This window comes from Ctenocephalides felis, unplaced genomic scaffold (assembly GCF_003426905.1).
Source record: "Ctenocephalides felis isolate EL2017-DRISC unplaced genomic scaffold, ASM342690v1 CF-g0.4_SCAFFOLD_01886, whole genome shotgun sequence".
Classification (NCBI taxonomy): domain Eukaryota; kingdom Metazoa; phylum Arthropoda; class Insecta; order Siphonaptera; family Pulicidae; genus Ctenocephalides; species Ctenocephalides felis.
In genome coordinates this window covers 112,577,265-112,600,278 of record NW_020538040.1, presented here as the reverse complement: position 1 = coordinate 112,600,278, position 23,014 = coordinate 112,577,265, and the positions used below count along the sequence as shown (strand labels likewise).

The 23,014-nt window shown below is 31.0% G+C and overlaps 1 protein-coding gene across 1 annotated transcript; it reads left to right on the top strand.

The window, feature by feature from the left end:
• Positions 1 to 19,303: 19,303 nt before the first annotated feature.
• On the top strand, positions 19,304 to 21,154 carry LOC113375733. The gene is made up of 3 exons (XM_026615680.1): positions 19,304 to 19,742; positions 19,878 to 20,252; positions 20,625 to 21,154. The coding sequence occupies exons 1-3, from the start codon at positions 19,304 to 19,306 to the stop codon at positions 21,152 to 21,154; spliced, it is 1,344 nt and encodes a 447-aa protein (XP_026471465.1).
• Positions 21,155 to 23,014: the final 1,860 nt, after the last annotated feature.

Sequence of the window (23,014 nt, the reverse complement as noted above, 5' to 3'; positions counted from 1 at the left end):
AGTCGATCCGACTTGTAGTTTTTTTTTAGTTTGCGGCACCGCATTGAAAAAAGTCATTTTGAGAAAAACGCATTTGAAATTTTTAATATAATGTACTAAATACACCATTTAATTTAATGTACTAAATACACCATAGTGTTCAAAGATGGTCATCATTAAAAAGGTCATGTGCATAAGGTATGATAATAAAAAGAGAGCAGCTGGCATACAATTGCTCGCGGAGCGATGAAAAAAACGCTTTCAGAGGATCATACATATAGAGATATATATATCTATAACTTCGTCAAAAAAATATATATCGAGATGACTTTTTTTTAAAATAATTCTAAGGTTTTCAGCTTTTATAATATCAAAAAATCTCAAAATTGGAAAAAAAATAAAAACCGAACAACCCCCTTAAATTTTCAGATCAAATTGTAGAACATCCTTTTCAAGTAATATCAAATCTTCCTGTGAAATATTCTGGCATAATCGGTAAAGATTTTTTGATAAAATTTAAGGAAAATATTAATTACGACTTAAAATCACTTTCTCTACAATTCGATAAACAAGTAATTACAACGCCATTAGTAAATCATCAAAAAAATTTAATACCTTCGCGATCGGAAATGAGAATAAAAATTGATACTAAATTAACCGAAGGCGTTTTATGTCTATCAAAACAATTTAATAATGGTTTAATATTGGCCAATAGCGTTGCGAAGCCAATCGATAATTGTTTTATTGTAAGTGCAATGAATCCAACATCTGAGGATCAATTCCTTAGTGCAGACGAGGTACATTTGCAACCGTTGAATAATTATGAAATTATCGACTCTATAAATATAAATCAAGAATCAAAACCATTAAATCAAGACTCGAATATAAAGAAACAATCGATATCAAATGTTTATCCAACAATGTTCAAAATAATGAAATTGGAAAGAATTGTTTATGTAACACTACTACTTTTGTTCACACTAGTCATCACTGCTGCTGCAGTATTATTTTTAGTAGCAGCAGAAACTAGCATTCAATATATAGATTTTGGGACTCTAACTGCTCAGGTCGATAGTACCTTTTATCAGTAAATCGATAGCATTGTGATTTCCGTACTCCGCTACAATTATTCGGCAAATAAATTGAATTAAATGAAAATAGTGTTTAATTTATTAAACAAGTTCTGCAAGACATACAGTCTACGAATTTCTGAGAAAATACTTCCATAAATTTTGGTCCTTCAACCGAATTTTGGCTAGATCTTGAGCTGCAGGATATACATTTTATTCTAAAATATGTGCACTACGTCAATTTTGTGCAATACATGCACGTGCAATTTGCTGCAGTTTGCTGAATGCTGGTACGTGCAATTTGCTACCGAATTACTGTGGACATCATCCACGCGGCCTGAGTGAACTTGGGGTTCAGTAAGTGTCGCGAGTCTACCAGTTACATATGCGGAGTTAAGGAGCTGTGGAAAGTCTACCACGTGTCCCAAAGAAATTACTTGAAAGAATTTATGAGGTGAAATTGTAGAAGTGATATCTATTGACATTTATTTATTTGACATCGCCTATATTATAATTATTTCATTGTATTGTAATTGTTTATTATAGTTATAAATTTTGAGTTGTAAAGGTCGTAGGCTTGTAGGTTTCATTGTTGATTTGACGCCATTTTATGCGACCGACGTCCATTATAGTTAGCTTAAAGTATGAAGTTTATACTCGTGTGGCCTTACCTAAAAATATTGTATTAATTTTTTTTAAGTTATTTAGTTAAGTTATTTTCATATTTTTCATTCTTTAGACCGATTGTTATTAGTTTATCAAATTATTTTGAAGTAATAATTTAATTTCAATAAAAATGGCCGACCTAAATACATTGTTCCAACAAAGATCACAGATAGAAATTACGTTTGATATTATGTTATAGATGTTACTAGCTTTAAAAGCAATAATACTGCCGGTTTAAATATACGCAAACAGAAATTACTGGAAATGTTTCATCGGATCGAGGAAATATATGTTGAATTGGAATTGCTCGAGCCCAAAAAGTACTCAGTAGAATTCCGCAAATATTGTGAGAAACATTTAGATTTATTGACTAGGATTGACGAAATAGTCCAAGATAACGCCGTTGATAATAAACAAGCTATTGATAATATAATAAAACCCAATAATCCGCTGGTAAAATTACCTGACATAGTATTGCCGAGGTTCAATGGCGAATATAATTCTTGGGTTGAGTTCAAAGACATTTTCATTTCGTTAATACATAACAACAAAAATTTAACAGATGTAGAAAAGTTGTATTATCTAAAAGGTTCATTGTCTTCTGGCCCGTCCAAATTGATAGCGAATTTAACCATGACAAACCAAAACTATGCCATAGCTTGGAATTCGTTGACACAGCATTATGATAATAAACTTTTTATTATTAATGCACATTTGTCATCATTATTTAATTTACCAAATTTAACTAGAGATACGTTAAACATTTAAATTCATTTTTAAATACTGCTCGACAACAGGTATTATCACTAAGATCAGTCTATGATGACGCTAAGTATTGGGATTTAGTCTTTATATTTTTATTCACAAAAAGGTTAGACGATAAAACCTGCTTAGCATGGAATTTACATAGGAATACAGATTTGCCCACTTTAGAACATTTTTTTGAATTTTTAACTTCACGTATTTCAGCCTTGGAGGCGACTTTTAGATCAGAACCTTCCAGTAGTAAATCAAAATTTAATTCAAAACCCGTTAATTTCATTAGTAAACAAAAATTCAAGCGAATTTTGTAAACGAAATCACCCATTATTTAATTGTGACGCATTCAAAAAATTGTCTGTACAAGAACGCAAGAAATTTAAATAAAAATAGTTGTTGTGAGAAATGTTTGGATGGTTTTCATGCCTTATCAAGTTGCAAGTATACAGGTATATGTGTAAATGCGATTTGCTTAATAATTTGCTACACATTCCACAAAATGATCAGATTATTCATCAAGTAGATAAGCCTTCTGATAAGCCACCGGCATTATTAGATAGCGGTAGTCAAATAAATATTATTTCGGAGTCACTTGCCGATCGGTTAAATTGCACTCTAAATACAGTATCAAATTCTTTAAGTGTTTTACATGAACATTCGTTATTTAGTAATAAAACAGCTACTATAAAAATATTTTCAAATGCTTCTTTTCTAGAACCTTAGATTATGTTGTTTTAAAATCAATCACAAGTAATTTGCCGTCCGCTGGTATTAATATAAACTATTGGAATATTCCCTCACACATTAAATTAGCAGATCCTCATTTTTATATTTCAAGCCCTATATGGTAGATATGTTGATAGGAGCTGAACTCTTCTTCGACATTCTACCACAGGGTTCTATTAGGTTAGGAAGTTATCACCCGATTTTACATAACTCTAAGTTTGGATGGATTGTTTCAGGTAATTACAATAGTGTTGAAAGGTCTAAGAAATATGTAGGTTTGATAGCACATTCTTTCAAATTAAATGAGAATTTAGTTAAATTCTGTAACTTGGAAGAAATATCTGAGACAAATATGCGCCTTTATGGTTTAAATAAAATTTGTGAAGATCAGTTCGTATCTAGTGTTTCTAGAATTAATAATAGGTTTGAAGTTGCCTTGCCCTTTACACAATATTATAAAGGACAATTAGGTCAATCATATGGTGTTGCACATAAAAGATTTCTTTATTTAGAAAAGCGATTTTACAAGTATCCCAATTTATAAAAACTATATTGTGAGTTTATTCATGAATATATTTCTATGGGGCACGCCGTTGGTCTAAAATTACAGAAGGATTTATTTTGTATTTTGTTAAGATTTAGATAGAAGTCTTTTGTTTTTATAGCTGATTTAATTAGAATGTTTACAAATAAATATTAAAAGAGCAGACTCTTTGGAGGGACTCTCCTTTGGAAGAAATAAGTTGTTACAGGCTTACAACTGTAACTTACGGAGCGGTTTCAGCTCCATATCTTGCGATAAAGTGTTTGAATCATTTAGCCTTTGAAGAAAAAGCTACATTCCTGATTGCTTCACATGTACTTTTAGAGGACATTTATGTCGACGACATAATTACTGCTGCTAATAGTATAGAACAATTGCAGCGTACTAAAATTGAATTAATTAAGTTATTAGAATTAGGCGGTTTGCGCTTACATAAATGGGCTTCAAATATTCCAAGTTTTTTAAACGATATTTATTTGAATTCGAAAGAATTTAATAACCACATCTTTACTGACGATACAAATTCTATTAACACCTTAGACTTATTATAGAATCCACAACAGGATCACTTTCTTATTTCAGTTTCCACTTTTAAATTTAATAATTGTACAAAGCGAGTTATTTTATCTGTGATATTACAAATTTTTTATCCTTAGGACTGATAGCACTTGTCGTTATTCAAGGAAAACTGATCTTACAAACACTTTGGAAAGATAAGAAAGATTAGGATGAAAGTGTTTCTGCAAACGTTGAAAATAAGTGGTTCAAGTTTGCTACAAAGTTAGGAACATTATCACACTTAGTTATTGATCGTTGCATTTTTCTTCACAAACGTATTAAAGGTGTTCAAATTCATGGTTTTGCTGATGCATTTTCATATGCTTATGGAGCATGCTTTTATATTAAAACCACATATGAAGATAAAACTACGAGTGTGAAACTACTGTATGTGAAATCTAAAGTTGCACCTTTAAAACCAATAAAACTTTAGCGAGGTTGGAATTGTGTGCTGCATTATTATTGGCTAGGTTATTCAGAAGGGTAATTGATAACATTGATATAAATTTTGAAAAGGTTTTACTTTGGAGTGACTCGAATATTGTCTAGTCGTGGATCGTTGGCAATCCAAATAGAGTAGGAGAAATTATTGACATTACTCCCGAAACACTCTGGGACATGTGCCTTCTGATTTCAATCCAGCAGATCTAATTTCATGCGGTTTATCCGCAGATAAATTAAAAACTTGTGATCTATGGTGGAATGGCCCAAGTTGGTTGTCTATGGATACTGATAGTTAGCCAAATGTTGATCCTTCTTTAGACGCAGTTCTCCTCGAGCAAAGAGTTCTATTAGTTAAAAAAAACAGAAGTTCTTTTCTTGAACCGTTCTGTCAGCGATTCTCTTCGCTAAGAAAAATGATTAGGGTATTAGCTTACTGCTTAAGAATGAACCTTTACATTGAAAATTCGATAAGCCGTGGTGATCACAATACGTTATCGGTCCCAAAATTAGATAATGCGTTGAAGGTAATTTTAAAATTGGTTTAGTTGCAAAGCTTCGCAAAAATAATAAAAAATTTGCAAGATAGTAAACATATAATACTTTTAATCTTAAATTGATGGCGGAATTGAAATCGCTTCATCCTTTCTTAGATAAGTCAGGTTTTTTGAGAGTGGGTGGTAGGATAGAAAATGCTGATGTTTCTTATGAACAAAAGCACTATATAATTCTGATCAAGAAACATTATGTCACAAGACTATTATTGAAACAAGAGCATGAAAGATCAATGCATGCGGGCACGCAAACTGTTTTAGCAAATGTTCGCCGAAAATATTGGCCCTTGAACGCGCGAAGAGAACTAAATGCAATAATACACTCATGTGTAAAATGTGCAAAAATTGTTACTGCTGTTACTGTTACTGTTAAAGCTGTTACTGCCTCTCAATTGATGGGAAGTTTGATAGAGTTAAATTTAAACGCCCTTTTTTTAATGTTGAGGTTGATTAAGCAGGACCGCTGACTATAAGATCTAGTCGATTAAGGAAAGCACCAAAAATTAAGGCTTATATTGTTTTGTTTGTTTGCATGGTGACGAAAGCTGTTCATTTAGATATTACAACTAGCAGAATCATTTATTTGTGTTTCAAAGAGATTTGTTTCTCGTAGAGGTCTATGTTCGGTAATAAATAGCAACAACGAAACAAGTTTTATAGGTGCTAATCATGAATTGCAAGAGCTACAAAATCTTTTTAGTAAACAATCGTTTAAGGCAGATATAATTAACCAAGCTGCGACTATGGGCATAAATTGAAAGTTTATTCCTTCTCATTCCCCACATTTTGGTGGATTGTGGGAATAAAGCATTAAAATTATGAAGTATCACCTTCGAAGGATAATAAGCTCTTTGTGTTTAACTTACGAGGAATATTTAACAGTACTATTACAGGTTCAGGCAATTCTTAATTCACGTCCTCTTATGGAAATAACAGATGATGTTTCTAGTTTTCAGTACTTATCGCCTAGTCGTTTTTTGATTACAGATTTTTTAACTACAATTCCAGAACCAAACGTAAATTTTGATAAATTAAATTCATTAACGGTATATAAGCAATTAACTGCCATGCGAGATAAATTTTGGACTTTATGGCAGTAGGATTATTTATCTTATTTGTAAAAACGAAATAAATGGTCAGATAATCAGTCAAATTTCAATTAAACTCGACAGTTTATTAAGGAAGATAACCTTTCCCCATTAAGATAGTGCTTGGCTAGAGTTGTTAATTTAAGCTATGGTCGTGATGGTAAAGTTCGAGTGGCAGAAGTTAAAACCTCAAATGAAACCTACACAAGACCTATTCATAAATTAGTGCCCTTGCCAATTAATGATTAATATTGTAAATAACAAAATATTTGTATCTTGTGTTATTTCCTGAATGTAAGCTAAGCTAAGTTAATTTCTTTAAGTTTTGTAGTTGCTATTAAGAAACTTATATTTATTTTGTATGTGACTTAAGATATTATCTACTAGATTTAACTTCAAGTTTATTTAATTTTGGATGCAATTGTGCATCGAGTGGGAGTATGGAAAGAATTGCATATGGTAACACTATAACTTTTGTTCACACTAGTCATCACTGCTGCTGCAGTATTATTTTCAGTAGCAGCAGTAACTAGTATTCAATATGTAGATTTTGGGACTCTAACTGCTCAGGTCGATAGTACCTTTTATCAGTAAATCGATATCATTGTGATTTCCGTACTCCGCTACAATTATTCGGCAAATAAATTGAATTGAATGAAAATAGTGTTTAATTTATCAAACAAGTTCTGCAAGATATACAGTCTACAAATTTCTGGGAAAATACTTTCAGAAATAATAATAGACGATAAAAATCAAAGAATAAGTAAAATTTTGAAATGCATCCAAACGAATCACATGACGGAACTAGAAAAAAATTCAATATTAAATATTTGTAAAAATTTTCAAGATCTTTTTCATTTGGAAAATGATAAACTTTCACATACAGACACAATTACGCACACCATACCAATAGTTAACAACAATGACAAACCTATTTACGTTAAGCCATATAGACTACCACATTTCCATAAACACGAAATTCATAAACAAGTAACGCAAATGTTAGACGACGATATCATTCAAAATTCTCAAAGTCTTTGGAATTTTCCCTAAATTGTAGTTCAAAAAAAAAACTGACGCTAATGGAAAAAAAAAGGGAGAATTTGCGTAGACTTTAGAAAACTAAACGCTATTACAAAATCAGACGCTTTTCCTTTACCAAACATTACAGACATAATAGACCAACTGAAAAACTCTCGTTTTTCCACGACGTTAGACCTAGCCCAAGGCTTTCATCAAATTTTATTATTTGAGACTGACAGAGAAAAAACAGCATTTTCGACTGACTTCGAACACTTTGAGTACAAAAGATTATCCTTTGGGCTCAAAGGAGGTCTTGCAACGTTACGTTTGCATGGACGACATTATAATATATGGTAAAACGCTTGACGAACACAATAATAAACTAACGGAAGTATTCGAAAAATTAAGACAACACAATTTAAAAATTCAACCTGAAAACAGTCATTTTTTAAAACATGAAATCGCATATTTAGGTCACATTATTAGCTCTAACGGTGTTTCTCCCGATCCACAAAAAATAGCCGCAGTAAAAAAAATTTCTTTCCAGGCTCCTACTAACCAGAAAGAAAATAAAATATTTTTAGGTTTATCTGGATACTATCGCAAATTTATTAAAATTTACTCACAAATCGCTTTACCCTTAACAGAATTATTGAAAAAAGACGTAAAATTTGCTTGGACTGATAAGTGCGAAGAGGCTTTTAACGAATTAAAAAATAGGCTAATCAATCCCCCTTTACTACAATATCCTGATTTTGACAGAGAGTTTTCTTTAACTACCGACGCCAGCGGTTTTGCATTAGGTGCAATCTTATCACAAAAAGTTGACGGAAAAGATTTGCCTATCGCGTATGCATCCAGGACCTTACATTCGGCCGAAAAGAACTATTCCACATTAGATAAAGAATTGCTAGCCATAGTCTGGAGTATAAATAATTTCAGACCTTATTAATATGGCAAACCCTTCAAATTACATACAGATCACATGCCTCTCATCTATCTTTATAAATGCAAAAATCCTAATTCTCGACAAATGCGCTGGAAACTATCTCTAGTGAAATACGAATTTGAAATAATTTATAAATCAGGAAAATCTAACACCAATGCCGATAGCTTATCTAGATCTTTCTTCGATTTACAAAAATTAGCCTTAGATGCTACTTATGATGATATTTTTAACTTTCCGTAAGGCAAGTTATAGTAATCGCAAAAAATCGAAAATGATTTTTTTTTATTAACTTCCCGTAGGGCAAGTTATAGTAATCGCAAAAAAATCGAAAATGAAAATTTTTATATATCTTTACGTTTCAAAGGTTTCTGAATATTTTGGCATACCTTAGATAAAATGGATGTATGTGTGTGTGTGTGTATGTGTGTGTATGTGTGTGTGTATGTATGTACGTGTGTGTATGTATGTGCGGATACAAATTTTCGTCGACAATTTCGGGAACACGGATCAACCGATTTGAATAATTCAAAAAACATTCGATTCGTATTGATAAGGAGACGTGCTGATTAGTTTTTGGCGAAGGCAGGTCTAGCCGTTCCGAAGATACGGGGCAAAAAGTGCCGAAAACGGTAACTCAGATTTTAAGAGAACGAAGCGTCCGATTTGAATAATTCAAAAAACATTTCACTTGTATTAACAAGATGAAAAATCGATAAAATTTTCATAAAGGTACGTCTAGCGGTTTCGGAGATATGGAGGAAAAAGTAAAAAAATTAGCCATTTGGCGGTCAAAAATGATCATTAGACATATGCACATCAAATTATCAGATATTTTATAGAGATTTTAACAATAACTATACATTTTGTTAACATTCCTATGGATTCCGTACCAATGCTTATGCGTTAGACAGCAACGCGGCGCTTACGCGCTTTATATTTTGTCCCCATGCAGTTAAATCAGTACGATTGCTTTGAAAAAAAAGTTCAGATCTTCCACAATATGCCAAAATAAAGAAAAAAAATTTTTTTTTCAAAAAAAAAAATGAAAAAAAAATTTTCTTTTTTTAATTTTTTTTTTCAAAAAAAAGTAATTTTTTGTCCATATATATAGTTTCTCAAAAATCTTGTTTTTTCAAAGTACATTTTTTTCAAAAATGTTAATCGTTTTTAAAAAATTAATAATTTTTGGTACGGGAAGTTCCAGCAATTTGCCTAAAGGCACGATGCCTTAATTGCCTTAAGACAGAATTCCACTTACAGCTAGTTAATTTATTATTATGCACTTGAACTGCTTTATTATTAACAAGTATAGTACTGTTTATATCATCAGTTTTTAATATTTTATAAGGACCTTTCAATAATGGCATTAATTTTTTGCATTTTCTAGGATATGGTGTTTCATCTCTGAGCAAAACTAAATCATCTATTTTGGATTTGAATTTTTATCATAATATTCTTTAGATTTCATTTTACACTTTATAAGATTTTGTCGTGCATTTAAATTTGCCTGTTGCAATCTAAATTTCAATTCGTTTGTATATATGTCGTAATTATTTTGTATATCATTACTTTTACTAATAAACAATGGTAATTCAATTTTTCTTCCAAATAATAATTCAAAAGGTGTATAATTTGTTGATTTATGTACGGTTGTATTATGAATAAAAATTGCATATTTTATACATTTATCCCTATTTGTTTGTGTACTATTGATATATGATCTAATATTTTGAATAAGGTCTCTATGCATACATTCACATGCACCATTAGATTCTGGTCTGTACGGTGATGTTGTAATTCTTTTTATTTTTAAAAGTTTATAAATATCTTTAAACAAATTACTAGTAAAGGTTGTACCTAAATCTGACAAAACTTCTTTTGGAATACCATACTTAAAAACAACTTCAGATACGAAAGCTTCTGCAACCGTAGCGCTTTCTTGATTTGGAATAGGAATTGCACCTGCATATTTCGTAAGATCGCAAATAAAAGTTAAAAGGTATTTATTTTGATTATCTGAGATAGGATATGGTCCACATAAATCAATACATACTTTTTCGAATGGTTCTTTTGCTGTAGTTGTAATTACCATTGGTTCTTTAGTTTTCCGTGATACTTTATTTTTTTGACAATTTATACATTTATTTATGAAATCTTTAATTTGCTCTTTCATTTTTGATTTTATTATAAGTTTTCTTTATTCCTAGATGACCACCATTTATTTTTGATATATGTAAATCGTGCAAAATTTTTTCTAATTCTTCTTCAGTTAAATTTTCAATTATTTTGTCTAAATAAATTTCAATTTTTATATTTGTATCTTTGAAAATATATCTTAGCATCATTCTAAAATGCTCAAAAGATAAATGGCAAAAATTTGTAAATTGAATAGGATTTGGAATTGCTAAATATTTTATATTTTTCTCTAACAAGTGTTCCTTTAAATTACATAAACAATGAAAAAAATCTTGTAGTTTAGACAGTGAAGTTTCATCATTGACAATAGAATATATAATATGATTAGTTGCAGTTTGAATATCCATAGAATTATGTTTGTCTGTATCATTAATTTTTTCATATTTACAAAGATCAAATAATTTTTGCATTTTCTCTGATGTATTTGAAGATTTTGATACAAATATTAAAATATTTTGATTTTTAGTTATTGAAGTGATGAAATTATTATTATTTTCTATTATATTTGTGTTTGAAATGATCTCTTTGTTTATAGTATTTAAAAATTTTTGAAAATCATTGCTTGGAGTAGTGATCAAAAATGAAAACTTTGTATTTTCCTGACCATTCTTTGTATTTTTTTGAATATTTTTTGTATCTTCTTGAACATCTTTTGTATCATTTTCAATTTCAAAATAAGATCTAGATAAACTATCTGCGTTTGTATTTGTTTTTCCAGTTTTATAAATAATTTCGAATTCAAATTCTTCTAATGTTAATCTCCATCGCATTTGTCTCGAATTTGGGTTTTTACAGTTATATAAATATATTAAAGGTTTGTGATCTGTATATAGTTTAAAAGGTTTTCCATATAAGTAAGGCCTAAAATGATTAACACTCCATACAATTGCTAATAACTCTTTATCTATTGTAGAATAATTTAGTTCGCTTTTGTTTAATGTTCGAGATGCATATGAAATTGGGAGATCTGAACCGTTTACGTTATGTGATAAAACTGCACCTATGGCTACGCCACTCGCATCTGTTGTAACTGAAAAATCTCTATTAAAATTAGGATATTGTAAGATTGGAGGATTTATTAATTTTTCCTTTAATGTATTAAATGAAGATTCGCATGGTTCGGACCAAATGAATTTTTAATTTTTCTTTAATAAATTTGTTAACGGATTCGCTATTTTTGAATAATCTTTTATAAATTTTCTATAGTAGCCTGATAAACCTAAAAATATTTTGATTTCTTTTGGATTTGAAGGAGTTTTAAATTCATTAACGGCTTTTATTTTTTGAGGATCTGGTAATACACCATTAGCACTAATAACATGACCTAAATATGAAATTTCGTGCATTAAAGATTGACATTTATCTGGTTGTAATTTTAAATTATGTTCTCTTAATTTCTGAAAAACTTCTATTAATTTATCGTTATGTTCGTTTAACGTTTTTCCATAAACAATTATATCATACATATAAACTAATGTTCTTAAACCCTGTAAACCTGATAAAACTGAATTTGTTAATCTTTGTAATGTAGCAGGGCCACCTTTTAATCCGAATGGTAATCGTTTGTATTCAAAATGACCTAAATCTGTTAAAAAAGCTGTTTTTTCTCTATCTTCTTTATTTAAAAGTACTTGGTAAAATCCTTGTGCTAAATCAAAAGTTGTAAAAAATCTTGAATTTCTTAACTGATCGATTATATCAGCAATATTGGGCAAAGGAAAAGCGTCTGATTTGGTTACCGCATTTAATTTCCTGAAATCTACACAAATTCTCCATTTTTTATTACCTTGACTATCTGGTTTTTTAGGAACTAAAATGAGAGGAAAATTCCACGGACTTTGAGAGTTTTGTATGATATCATTTTCTAACATTTTACTAGTTTGATTTTTAATTTCATTTTTGTGAGCATGTGGTAGTCTATATGGTTTTATGTAAATTGGTTTAACGTCTTTTTCCAAGGGTATGCTATGTGTTAAAGTGTCTGTGTGCGTTAATTTATCATTTTCTAAAAAAAAACAAATCATTAAAATTTCTACAGATTCGCAAAATTTCTTCTCTTTCTAATTTAGTCATGTGTTCTGTTTTGATAACTTAAAACATTTTGGATTCTTTTATTATTATTTTTAGTTGTTTGCAAATTATTCGAATTTTTAATTGCTTGAGTAAAAAAACATGCTAAGTCAATATCTGAATTAGTTTCAGAATTTTGTGTATTACTTTCTAAAATTTCATAATTTTCTAAATCTTCAAAGCTTATGTCACTTTCACTTAAAATTTGCTCCGATTCTGTTGGATTAATTACGTTTATGTGTGCAAAATTTACATTTGGTTCAATAATGCAATTTCCGATAAATAAACTTGAATCTAGATATTTTGCTAAACATATTTTTGGTTTATTGAAATTTGTTCTAATTTGTAATAGCTTCTCGACTCTTGGAGGTATGATGTATGATCATTAGAATTGAATAATTTTGTACAAATTTTTTGATTTTCAAAATTTAGCGTAACTAACTTGGTATCTATATCGATAATGGCTTTAAACTGTGTTAGAAAGTCTTTTCCTATTATACCTATTTCTTCCGTGGGTAAATTCCTAATAACATGAAAAGGAAATTCGATTTTACGTTCGTTAAAATCTAATTCCAAATATATAACACCTAAAGTTTTAAATATATGATTTGTAATTGCACCAATATCTATACTTAGTTTTGTATAAACAATTGAGTCTAAATCCAATTGTTTTAAAACTATAAAAGAAACATCACTACCTGTATCGACTAAAAACTTTGAATAAGGATTATTTGTATTCGTAGTAGATAATTGTATAATATCAAAGTTTTTGTAATTATTGGAAAGGAAACTTTTTGGAATTTGATGTTTTAATTCAACAAAGCCCGAGTTGAAATGGGGCTCCAATCCGTTTTTTGGATTTGAAGTTTGGGTTGTGATTCTTGTATATTTGATAATTGTTCGTTACTACTTTCTAGTACTGTATTATTATTTGTATGACAGTAATTACATGTTTGTCTGTTTTCGTTAAGTGTAGTAGAAGTTTTTGATGCGTTATAGTGATTTCGATTTGTATTAAAATCTCTTCTATTTCGATTTCTACACTCAGAAATTAAATGACCTGGTTCTTTACAAGAGTTACAAAATTTTTGGTTATTATTATTTGAATTAGCGTTATTCTTTTTATTTAAGAAACATTGTAGAGCAATATGACCACGTTTTTTGCAAATGTAACATGTTATATTATTATTCTGATTATTTCTGATATTTGATGAATTATGGCAAGCTTCTTCTTGCAAAGCGAAGTCAATAGCATCTTTGATATTAGAAAATCTACAACATTTGACTAATGTTTTTAAAGGTTCTGTTAAGCCATTTTCAAAAACTTTTACACTCATCTCTACGTATGTGTAATGTTTGCTGCGTCTTGTCCTATTGAATTTTTTGTAGTGCTATCCACCCCTTTGCAATAATTATAAATAATATTATAAATTCTATATAACAGTCATGAAAGACGTAATATATACGTTGTTGACTCACAGCTCATAGCCTTGCAACAAAGTATGCAAAGATTGTATCAGGATAAGACGCACGTGCAGTCCGAGTAACGGTTTTTGTAAGGTATTGCGTCTAAAATAAACAGAATGAATCATTCCTAGCGAACATTTTCTGGAAGGTTGGTTACGTCATCATCATAGGTTATGAAAGCTTGAGGATGACGGAACCAACGGTTCATTCTAGTGTAGTCTCCAATCAGTTCACATCAGTCTTATTTCAAAATATTAATTGTGTATTAAGTTGTAATCAAGTGTAACCGAATAATAAAGTAAATAAAGTTAATAAACGTCTTCAAATGTTCAATTAAATATTTCCACAGTGATAAAAGCGTAAGCAGCAGAAGAACCTAATTATAAATGTTGACATCGTTGGCGTGACGCAACATAATTGTTGGCAACGGATCCACAACATATTAGTTGTTAGCCCAAGGGTGCACAACATTATATTTGAATAATAAATTTGTCGTAAAATTTCTTCTATGCTGTCTCCAAAACTTTTTACTGTTTCGTTATATTTTTGTTTTAAATGATTCAATTCGTTTAATAAACTAGAAATGGATCGTTTTGCAACATATTCTTTAGCTAAATAACATTTTAAATCATCCCACGTTTCAAAATTAATAAATTGGATTTTTGCAAAAATTTGTGGGTCTAATTTCAATTTTATGACTGTAAGCAATTTTTCCGCTTCTGATGGATTCAAATCCACCGACAATGCATCACAAGGAGTAATGAATAAAGGAAGATTTGAAGGTTCCCCATTGAAATTCGGGATTAAAGCAATAGCAGTTTGAATATTTATTTTAATTTCGCGTGACATATCGGTTGGTTCATTCATCTTTAAAAAAAAGTGAAAAACTACTAAAACAGAAGCGCAAAAATTTACAAAAAATATATTAAAAATTAGCTTACTGACAATGAGTTGTAATCCTTTCTTAATTTAATATCCTTCTGGTTCACTCGAATTCACAAGCACTTGAACTTTTGTAACACTTGAACAATGATTTGTATCACTTTTCATGACACTTTTATTTTATTTTTCACCTTCGATTTTTCACGTGTGAATATAACACTTGAACTTCTCGATTCTTGTTTCTTGATTTGTATTATCTTCTTTCTCTTTTCTTGCTTCTTGATTCTTGATTTGATTTTCTTGTTTCTTCTCGATACGATTCTTAGAAATTCTTCTTTATAGATTCTTGATTATATATCTTTATACTTTGATTAAACTCTCGATTTCTTGATTATTGTAGTACTTGATTTCTTTCGATTTTTGATTCTTGTAAGATTTAATTTCTTCTCGATTATTGATTCCTTGAAGTCTTCACTTTGTAGTTCTACTGATATTTCCACTTTCGGCAAAGCTTTTCACTGTTTTTTGAATCTAATCATTGCTATACTATCGGCGTATTTTTCCAATATCTGTTTTCCAAGTATGCAATAATTCTATGTTCAAAACATGTTATGGTGTATTCCCTTATAAGGAAGTTAGCACTTTTTTTAAAAAAAATTTACAGATCCCACATGAACACTAAATTATGTTGTAGTGAGTACCTTTAGCATTTTTTATATAAAAAAAAATTGCAGAATCCCACACTGCCACCAATAAATATCTTGTGCACCCCTGAGCTAACAACAAATAGGTTGTGGATCCGTTGCCAACAATGATGTTGCGTCACGCCAACGATGTCAACATTTATAATTAGGTTCGACAATGATATAGGAAAAGTAACGTTCTACAACAGTCGGTAGTTGACTTCGAAAGGTGCAACATCGAATACAATAGTGAGGAATAGTGTTTGTTTATGGAGTACGAGGACGGGCAGGTATCGGGTCGCCCGCCCGATAACAGTGTACCGTCATGCGCCGAAATAGGTGTAACAGTAGCTGAGGCTATGAGAACTAATTATTCTGATAATGAGAGTATTGAAGAATTTTATGAATTGTCAAAAGAAAACAATGTATTAATTAGTGAAGGTGATTGTGAAAACAAAAAAGTGAATAATGTTAAATCTAAGGGTGAAAAAGTAAACAGTGGAATATCAAGAATTAAATCTGGAAAGAATTTAAAAATGGAATCTAATATGCGTGTAATTAAAAGTGGCGTGCAAAAACGTGTCAAGAATGACGGCGTTGGTGATCGTAGAATAACTAGAAGAAGTAAAGAGGTGACTATGGAAAAGTTAAATACGATAGAAACGAGTGGGGAAATAAACACTAAATGCAACGAACAAAGTGATATAACAGTACATAATGACGAAACAAAATTAATTGAAATTAACGCAAGTTGCAGTCCTAATAATAATGAGGTCATAACAAGGGAAAATTATGTGGACGATGCTACGGATTCGATGGACACAACAGCGGTTAACGAATCTACCAATCAGAGAAAGGTCGATATGCAACTGCGATATGAAAGTTGCGACACAGGGCCGTACTATATCTATATCCAATCAAGAAATAAAAACATCGGTCGGTTACATCCGATGGCGATTGGAAAAATGATTCATAAGTCTTTTCCAAATCTGAAATCGGATCTGTTAGACATATTAGTGCTCGGAAATAATAAAGTAAAAATAGTTTTAAGTAAGGATAATGTGGCAAATAGGTTGCTCGATGGGGAATTTTTCAATAAAAACAACTTGATAGCATATATACCAAACTATTTATTAATCAGAAAAGGAATTATTTTTGATGTAGATATCGAACTCACTGAGGACGATATTTTAAAAGTGAAATTGTATCGGATAGTACAATAATCGATGTGAAATGTTTTACACCAAAAAATATTAATACGCGTAGATTTAAATCGCAATGCGTTATAATTACTTTCAGAGGATCCAGAATTCCAGATAAGGTAGCGATACACTTAGTCAAATGCCCAGTTAGACCGTATGTAAAAAAGGTTATGCAATGCCTAAAATGCTGGCGTTTCGGCCATATTCGCGCCCAATGCCGTGGGGAGGAAAGGTGCCCAAAATGTGCAGGTCCACACAATACTAATTCGTGCACAAATAATTCGGATTTTATATGCTGTCTTTGTAGGAATAATCATATGGCAAAAAACATAGTGATATTCAGGAATTAATGGCATTGCAAAATTTTTCATTTCACGAAGCAAAATCAATTATAGAAAATGATAGATATGCTAGAAAAACTAAATCAAATATGAACATAATAAGTAAGGAAAAAAATTTCCAGCTATAAATAAAGCAAAGAAAGACTCGAACTTACCTTCTGTTAATAATAGATTTTTTTTAATTCTGTTAATAATGACGATCATTATAGTAATAAAGGCGAGCACTCAGAACCAAAAGAGTTTTTGAATCTTTTTATTAGTCAATTAAGAAACATATACAATCCGAGTGAACCACATTTTGGCAAACTGATGACTGAATTATTACGTAAATTGATAAGCATTAAAAGTATGGGAGCTAGTGATAAAATAATATAATTGTGATAGAAAAAAAAAGAATCTATTTACTTATTTATATATATAGTTACTTATTTTTATTTAGTATTTAACTATGGACTTCACAATTTTACAATGGAATGCGAGATCGTTTACTGCGAACAAAAGTTATATTGAACATACCGTGTCCGAAATGGATATTTCTGTACTGGCGATATCAGAAACGTGGTTTCACAATTATAAAAATTATACACTCAAGGGATATAGCACGGTAAGGCAAGACAGAAATGATGGCAAAGGGGGTGCGGCTTTATTTATTAAGCGTTCCGTGCCGTATAATATCATTCAAATCAAACTAGAAACCATTGACCCAAACAAATGCCAAATTTGTGGAATAAGTGTACGATTAAATAACTCGAATTTAAATATAGTTTCCATCTATGTGATTCCTAAATATTACATCAATATTCATCAGTGGAATGAATTATTAACTCATCTACCCAAACCAGTTATAATATGCGGGGATTTTAATTCGCATCACATGTCTTGGGGTTGCAACTTCAACGACAAGTATGGTACTAACCTGATAGATGCTATCGATATCAATAACTTAGTTATTTTAAATAATGGTAATCCAACCTTGAGATTCAAAAATAACTTAACAGCAGTTGACATATCAGTTTGCTCCCCGGAGTTAGCTCATAGAATAGATTGGGAGGTGTCCAATGACACGCTTGGATCGGACCACTATGCAATAATTTTAAGACTGAAGAACTGTGTTGTGCCATATAGATCGGTATCAGGATGGAATTGCAAAAAAGCTGATTGGCGCAAATATGAAGTGTCTATGGAACAGGATATGTTAGGATTTGAATCGATTAATGACAAATCTGATTATGCAAGATTCATAAATATCATTAACAATGCTGCTGACAAAAGTATTCCAAAAAAACAGAACATTTCTAAAGGTGCAAGGATAAAACCAGTCTGGTGGGAATACTTTGAGGAATATGATCAGTTAGTAAAAGACCGAAGGCACGCCGAAAAAACGTATCGAAAAAGTTCAACATATATAAATTTTGTTATATGCCAGAACTTGAATTCGAATGCTAGAAAAATCTTTAAGAAGAAAAAGAAGGACAGTTGGGTCTCTTATGTCACCAACATAAATCCAAGTACTTCCAGTAAAGAAGTATTTGGGATGATTAAAAGGTTTAAAAATATGGCGGAGTCAACCACACATGAAAATATACCACCGAAAGTCGCTGAGAAAATCATTGAATTCTATTCGCCAGCAGGAGCTAAATATGATATTGATAACAGGAGTCATCATTCAACCCAGCGCAACTGTGAAATTCTATTAGAGCCGTTTTCTCTATGGGAACTCAATACGATTCTCAGAAATAATAGTGATACAGCACCTGGTAGAGAACAAATTCACTATTCAATGATAAAAAAACTTCCCTTTTTTGGTAAAGTTAATTTTATCAATATAATCAATAAATTCTGGTTGAAGCCGGAGCTAATCCCAGATTGGAACGTATATATAATGATATTTATTAAAAAACCGAAAAAAATCCGAATGAAATAGGATCATATAGACCTATATCTTTGGCTTCATGTGTAGCCAAAGTTAAGGATCGATTAATTAAAAGAAGGCTGGAATGGTGGGTAGAGAAAAATGATCTACTTCCTAAAAGCCAGTTCGGATTTAGGAGAGGTTTGGGTGTAAATGACAACTTGGCCATCTTCATAACAGATGAAGGTTATCAATGAATAGAAATAATTATATGGTATGTCTCTTCAGCGACATCAAAGGAGCCTACGATAATGTAGTCCCAGGAATATTATATGACACCTTAGACAAAATTGGATTACCAAAGAAATTTGTTAGAGCGATAACAACCACAGTGTTTGAAAGAGATGTATACTACAAAATAAATAATCAAATGATTGGTCCACGAAAAATGTATAAAGGTCTTCCCCAAGGGGGCATATTAAGCCCGATTTTATATGCATTATATGTGCGGGATATTGAACATATTTGGGAACAAGGAACAAAAATTCTACAATATGCTGACGATGTTTTAATATATATTGAAAAAACCAGCCTGCAAGATGCAATAGACACTATGTCTCGAAACATTGAAAACTTTGACAAATGGCTGGTATCAAAAGGCCTAGAGTTGTCGAGTGAAAAGAGTTCAATAGGCATTATAACCAGACATAGGGACAAAGATTTTCCGACAAGAGTCAGCAGCAATAAGCATATAATTAAAGTTCAAAAAACTAATAAATTTCTCGGAATAATATTTGACCAAAAATTAAGTTTTAAATCTCATATAGAACATATAGAAAAAAAAGTGGAAAAAAATATAAACATCTTACGAATGCTTAATGGTACGTGGTGGGGTTCCCATCCCATATCGGCACTGAAACTTTACAAAACATTATTCAGGCCTATATTTGACTACGGTTGCTTAGTATGGAATAACAGTAAGACTTGCAAGAAATTGGATAAATTACAATACAGGTGTCTGAGAATATGTATGGGTGCTATGTTATCTACCCCAACAAATGCATTACTAGTAGAAAGTAGGGAAATGCCGTTAGAGCTACGTAGACAATTCTTGTGCGACAAATTTGTATTAAAAAATCTCTCAATAGAAAATTCGCGTTTCATCGAAAATGTATGTGAGGTAGCAGTAGACACAAGATTAAGTAAGTACTGGGTCAAAATTAAGACTCCCAAATTAGTGAAGAGTTTCATAAATTTAGTAAGGGCAAAAAATAGTCTAGCTAGTTGCAAGAAACATCCGTATTATGAAATGGAAATTTTTGATAATTCAAACAAAATGATTGATGTTTTCAATGCAAATACACAGAATTTGGAACAGTAAAAAATTATCTACACGGATGGTTCAAAAAATAATCAGAATACGGCATGTGCTGTGTATTGCACTACGAATAATGCTGAATTCGGATTCAAATTACAAAACTTTGTGTCAGCGTATGGGGCTGAATTGATTGCAATTAAGAAGGCACTAGAGGTAATAATAAATTATCAGTTTGCGAAAACAATCATTTACACAGACAATCAAAGTTGCATAAGCAAACTAAGAAATTTAACAAAATCCACAACTTTGCAAGAGGTAATTTACTATGAAATTTTGAAGTACATCCAGCAAATTCTGTGTAAAGGAGGTGATGTTAAAATTATATGGGTTAAAGCTCATTCCGGCATGGCAGGTAACGAAATCGCGGATAGAATAGCGAAACAGGCAGCTGATAATGGAGAGGTCATTAATGAGGTCACGTTAATTGATTATATAAATGCATCTAAAAACAATTGTATGCAGCTGTGGCAAAATGAATGGGACAATACATCCTCAACCATAGGTAACTACTACAAAAATATTAATCCGTCTGTGGGCAACAAAATATGGCAACGGCTATATAAGGATGAAAGAAGACATGTTCTAGTGGAATTAACCAGGCTAAGGTTTAATCATGGTAACTTTCCTGCCCACATGTATCGATTAAAGCTGGCACCATCAAATATATGTGTCTGTGGAGAAGCAGTTGGGACTTCGCAACACCTTATTCTTGAATGCATCATATAATACAATCAACGTAAAAATTTATTTAATGAGATCTATAGAAACAAAAATATTAGGAAACCATTTAATCTAGTGATATTATTATCTAATACAGAAATATATAAGTTTTTAATTAATTTTATATCGGAGTGTAAAATTAAGTTATAGAATTATGTGTAGACAAGCTTATATGTATACATTTTATATTATTTAGAGTAGTAATAATTTATATTAGACTGTAAGTGGCTAGATGTAATTTAGAAGCCAATAAAAAAAAATTAAAAAAAAACAAAATTAGGTTCTTCTGCTGCTAACGCTTTTATCACTGTGGAAATGTTTAATTAAACATTTGAAGACGTTTATTAACTTTATTTACTTCATTATTCGGTTACACCTGATTACAACTTAATACACAATTAATATTTTGAAATAAGACTGATGTGAACTGATTGGAGACTACACTAGAATGAACCGTTAACTTCGTCTTCTCAGGGTTTTTATAGTCTTTGATGATGACGTAACCATCCTTCTAGAATGTTTGCTAGGAATGATTCATTCTTGCTTACTTGAGACGCAATTTTGTGGTTTGTCATCGAAGAAACCGTTATTTTGACATGCACAGCGTCTTATCTCTGATACAATCTTTGCATACAATGTTGCAAGACTATGAGCCGTGAGTCAACAACGTATATATTGCGTCTTTCATATTGACTGCTATATAGAATTTATAATATTATTTATAATTATTGCAAAGGGGTGGATAACACTACAATGAATTTAGTATCGGCTAATTTATATCACAAAGAAAAATACTCATTAAGGTAAACGTACACTATTCCGGGATAGTACATTATTACGGGAGTTTTTCATTTTGATCGCAAAATAAGAAAACAGTCGGTGAATAATAATTTTAAACAATACCACATAAACTATAATTCGAATCTCATCAAATAAGCACGATTTTCCATTTTAAATATTAGTTTTTAAAACCATATAGAGCTTCTGAACGCATCAGTCATAACCCGATCGCCATTACGTACAGTCCTGTTGTTAGTTAGGTTAATGTGACGCTACAATTGCTTAAGATTTTTATGTGACACTGGTAAGCTTATTCAATATAAATTTGTGATATTATTGTTAAGAATTAATAAGTGATAAGTTTTATAGTTAAATCGAGCAAATATGAAGAAAGTGTCAATTTTGTGACTCCCGTAATTAAGTTCACCCAATTGAGGCATTGAACGTAATTCCGTGAGTGTCACGCAATTGGGAAAAGTAGACTTGAATTATTTTAGTTTTTTATTCTCAATTATGCTTAAATTTAGTGGTGTTTTTGGTGTTACTAAGTTTGGTAATGACCAAACTGTTTTTTTTTTATTTTTAACCCTAATAATTGAGTTTGAAATTACTACTCTTTAGCAAGAAAATATATGATTTTTTTACTTATTTCCATTATTCCCATACACATAAAATATGGTAGTAATGAGAGAATCAGATGTTTCTTTTATTTCATCTACGATAAATCATTTGTGTAATTTCAATGCTTATAGAAATAGGGCAAAACCCGTAGTGCACTTGTTTTCTATCAATGACGCACGATATTTGTAGAGCACGAATCACTAGTGTGCGGGTATGTGTGTATGTATGCAGCGAATTAGGGACATATTCGTAAATACGTAGTTGTATGTATTTACGGTGTAAATGTATGCTTCGAGCGCTATCACGGAATAGTGTACAACGACTCCCGGCATTAAGTTCATGAACCGAATTTTATCACGGAATTAGAGACAAACGCGTGGTTCACCAAAATGCCGATTATTTCTATAAATGACGTTCTACGACGAAAAATCTTGTTTTATAATAATCTAAAAGGTCTAATTAACA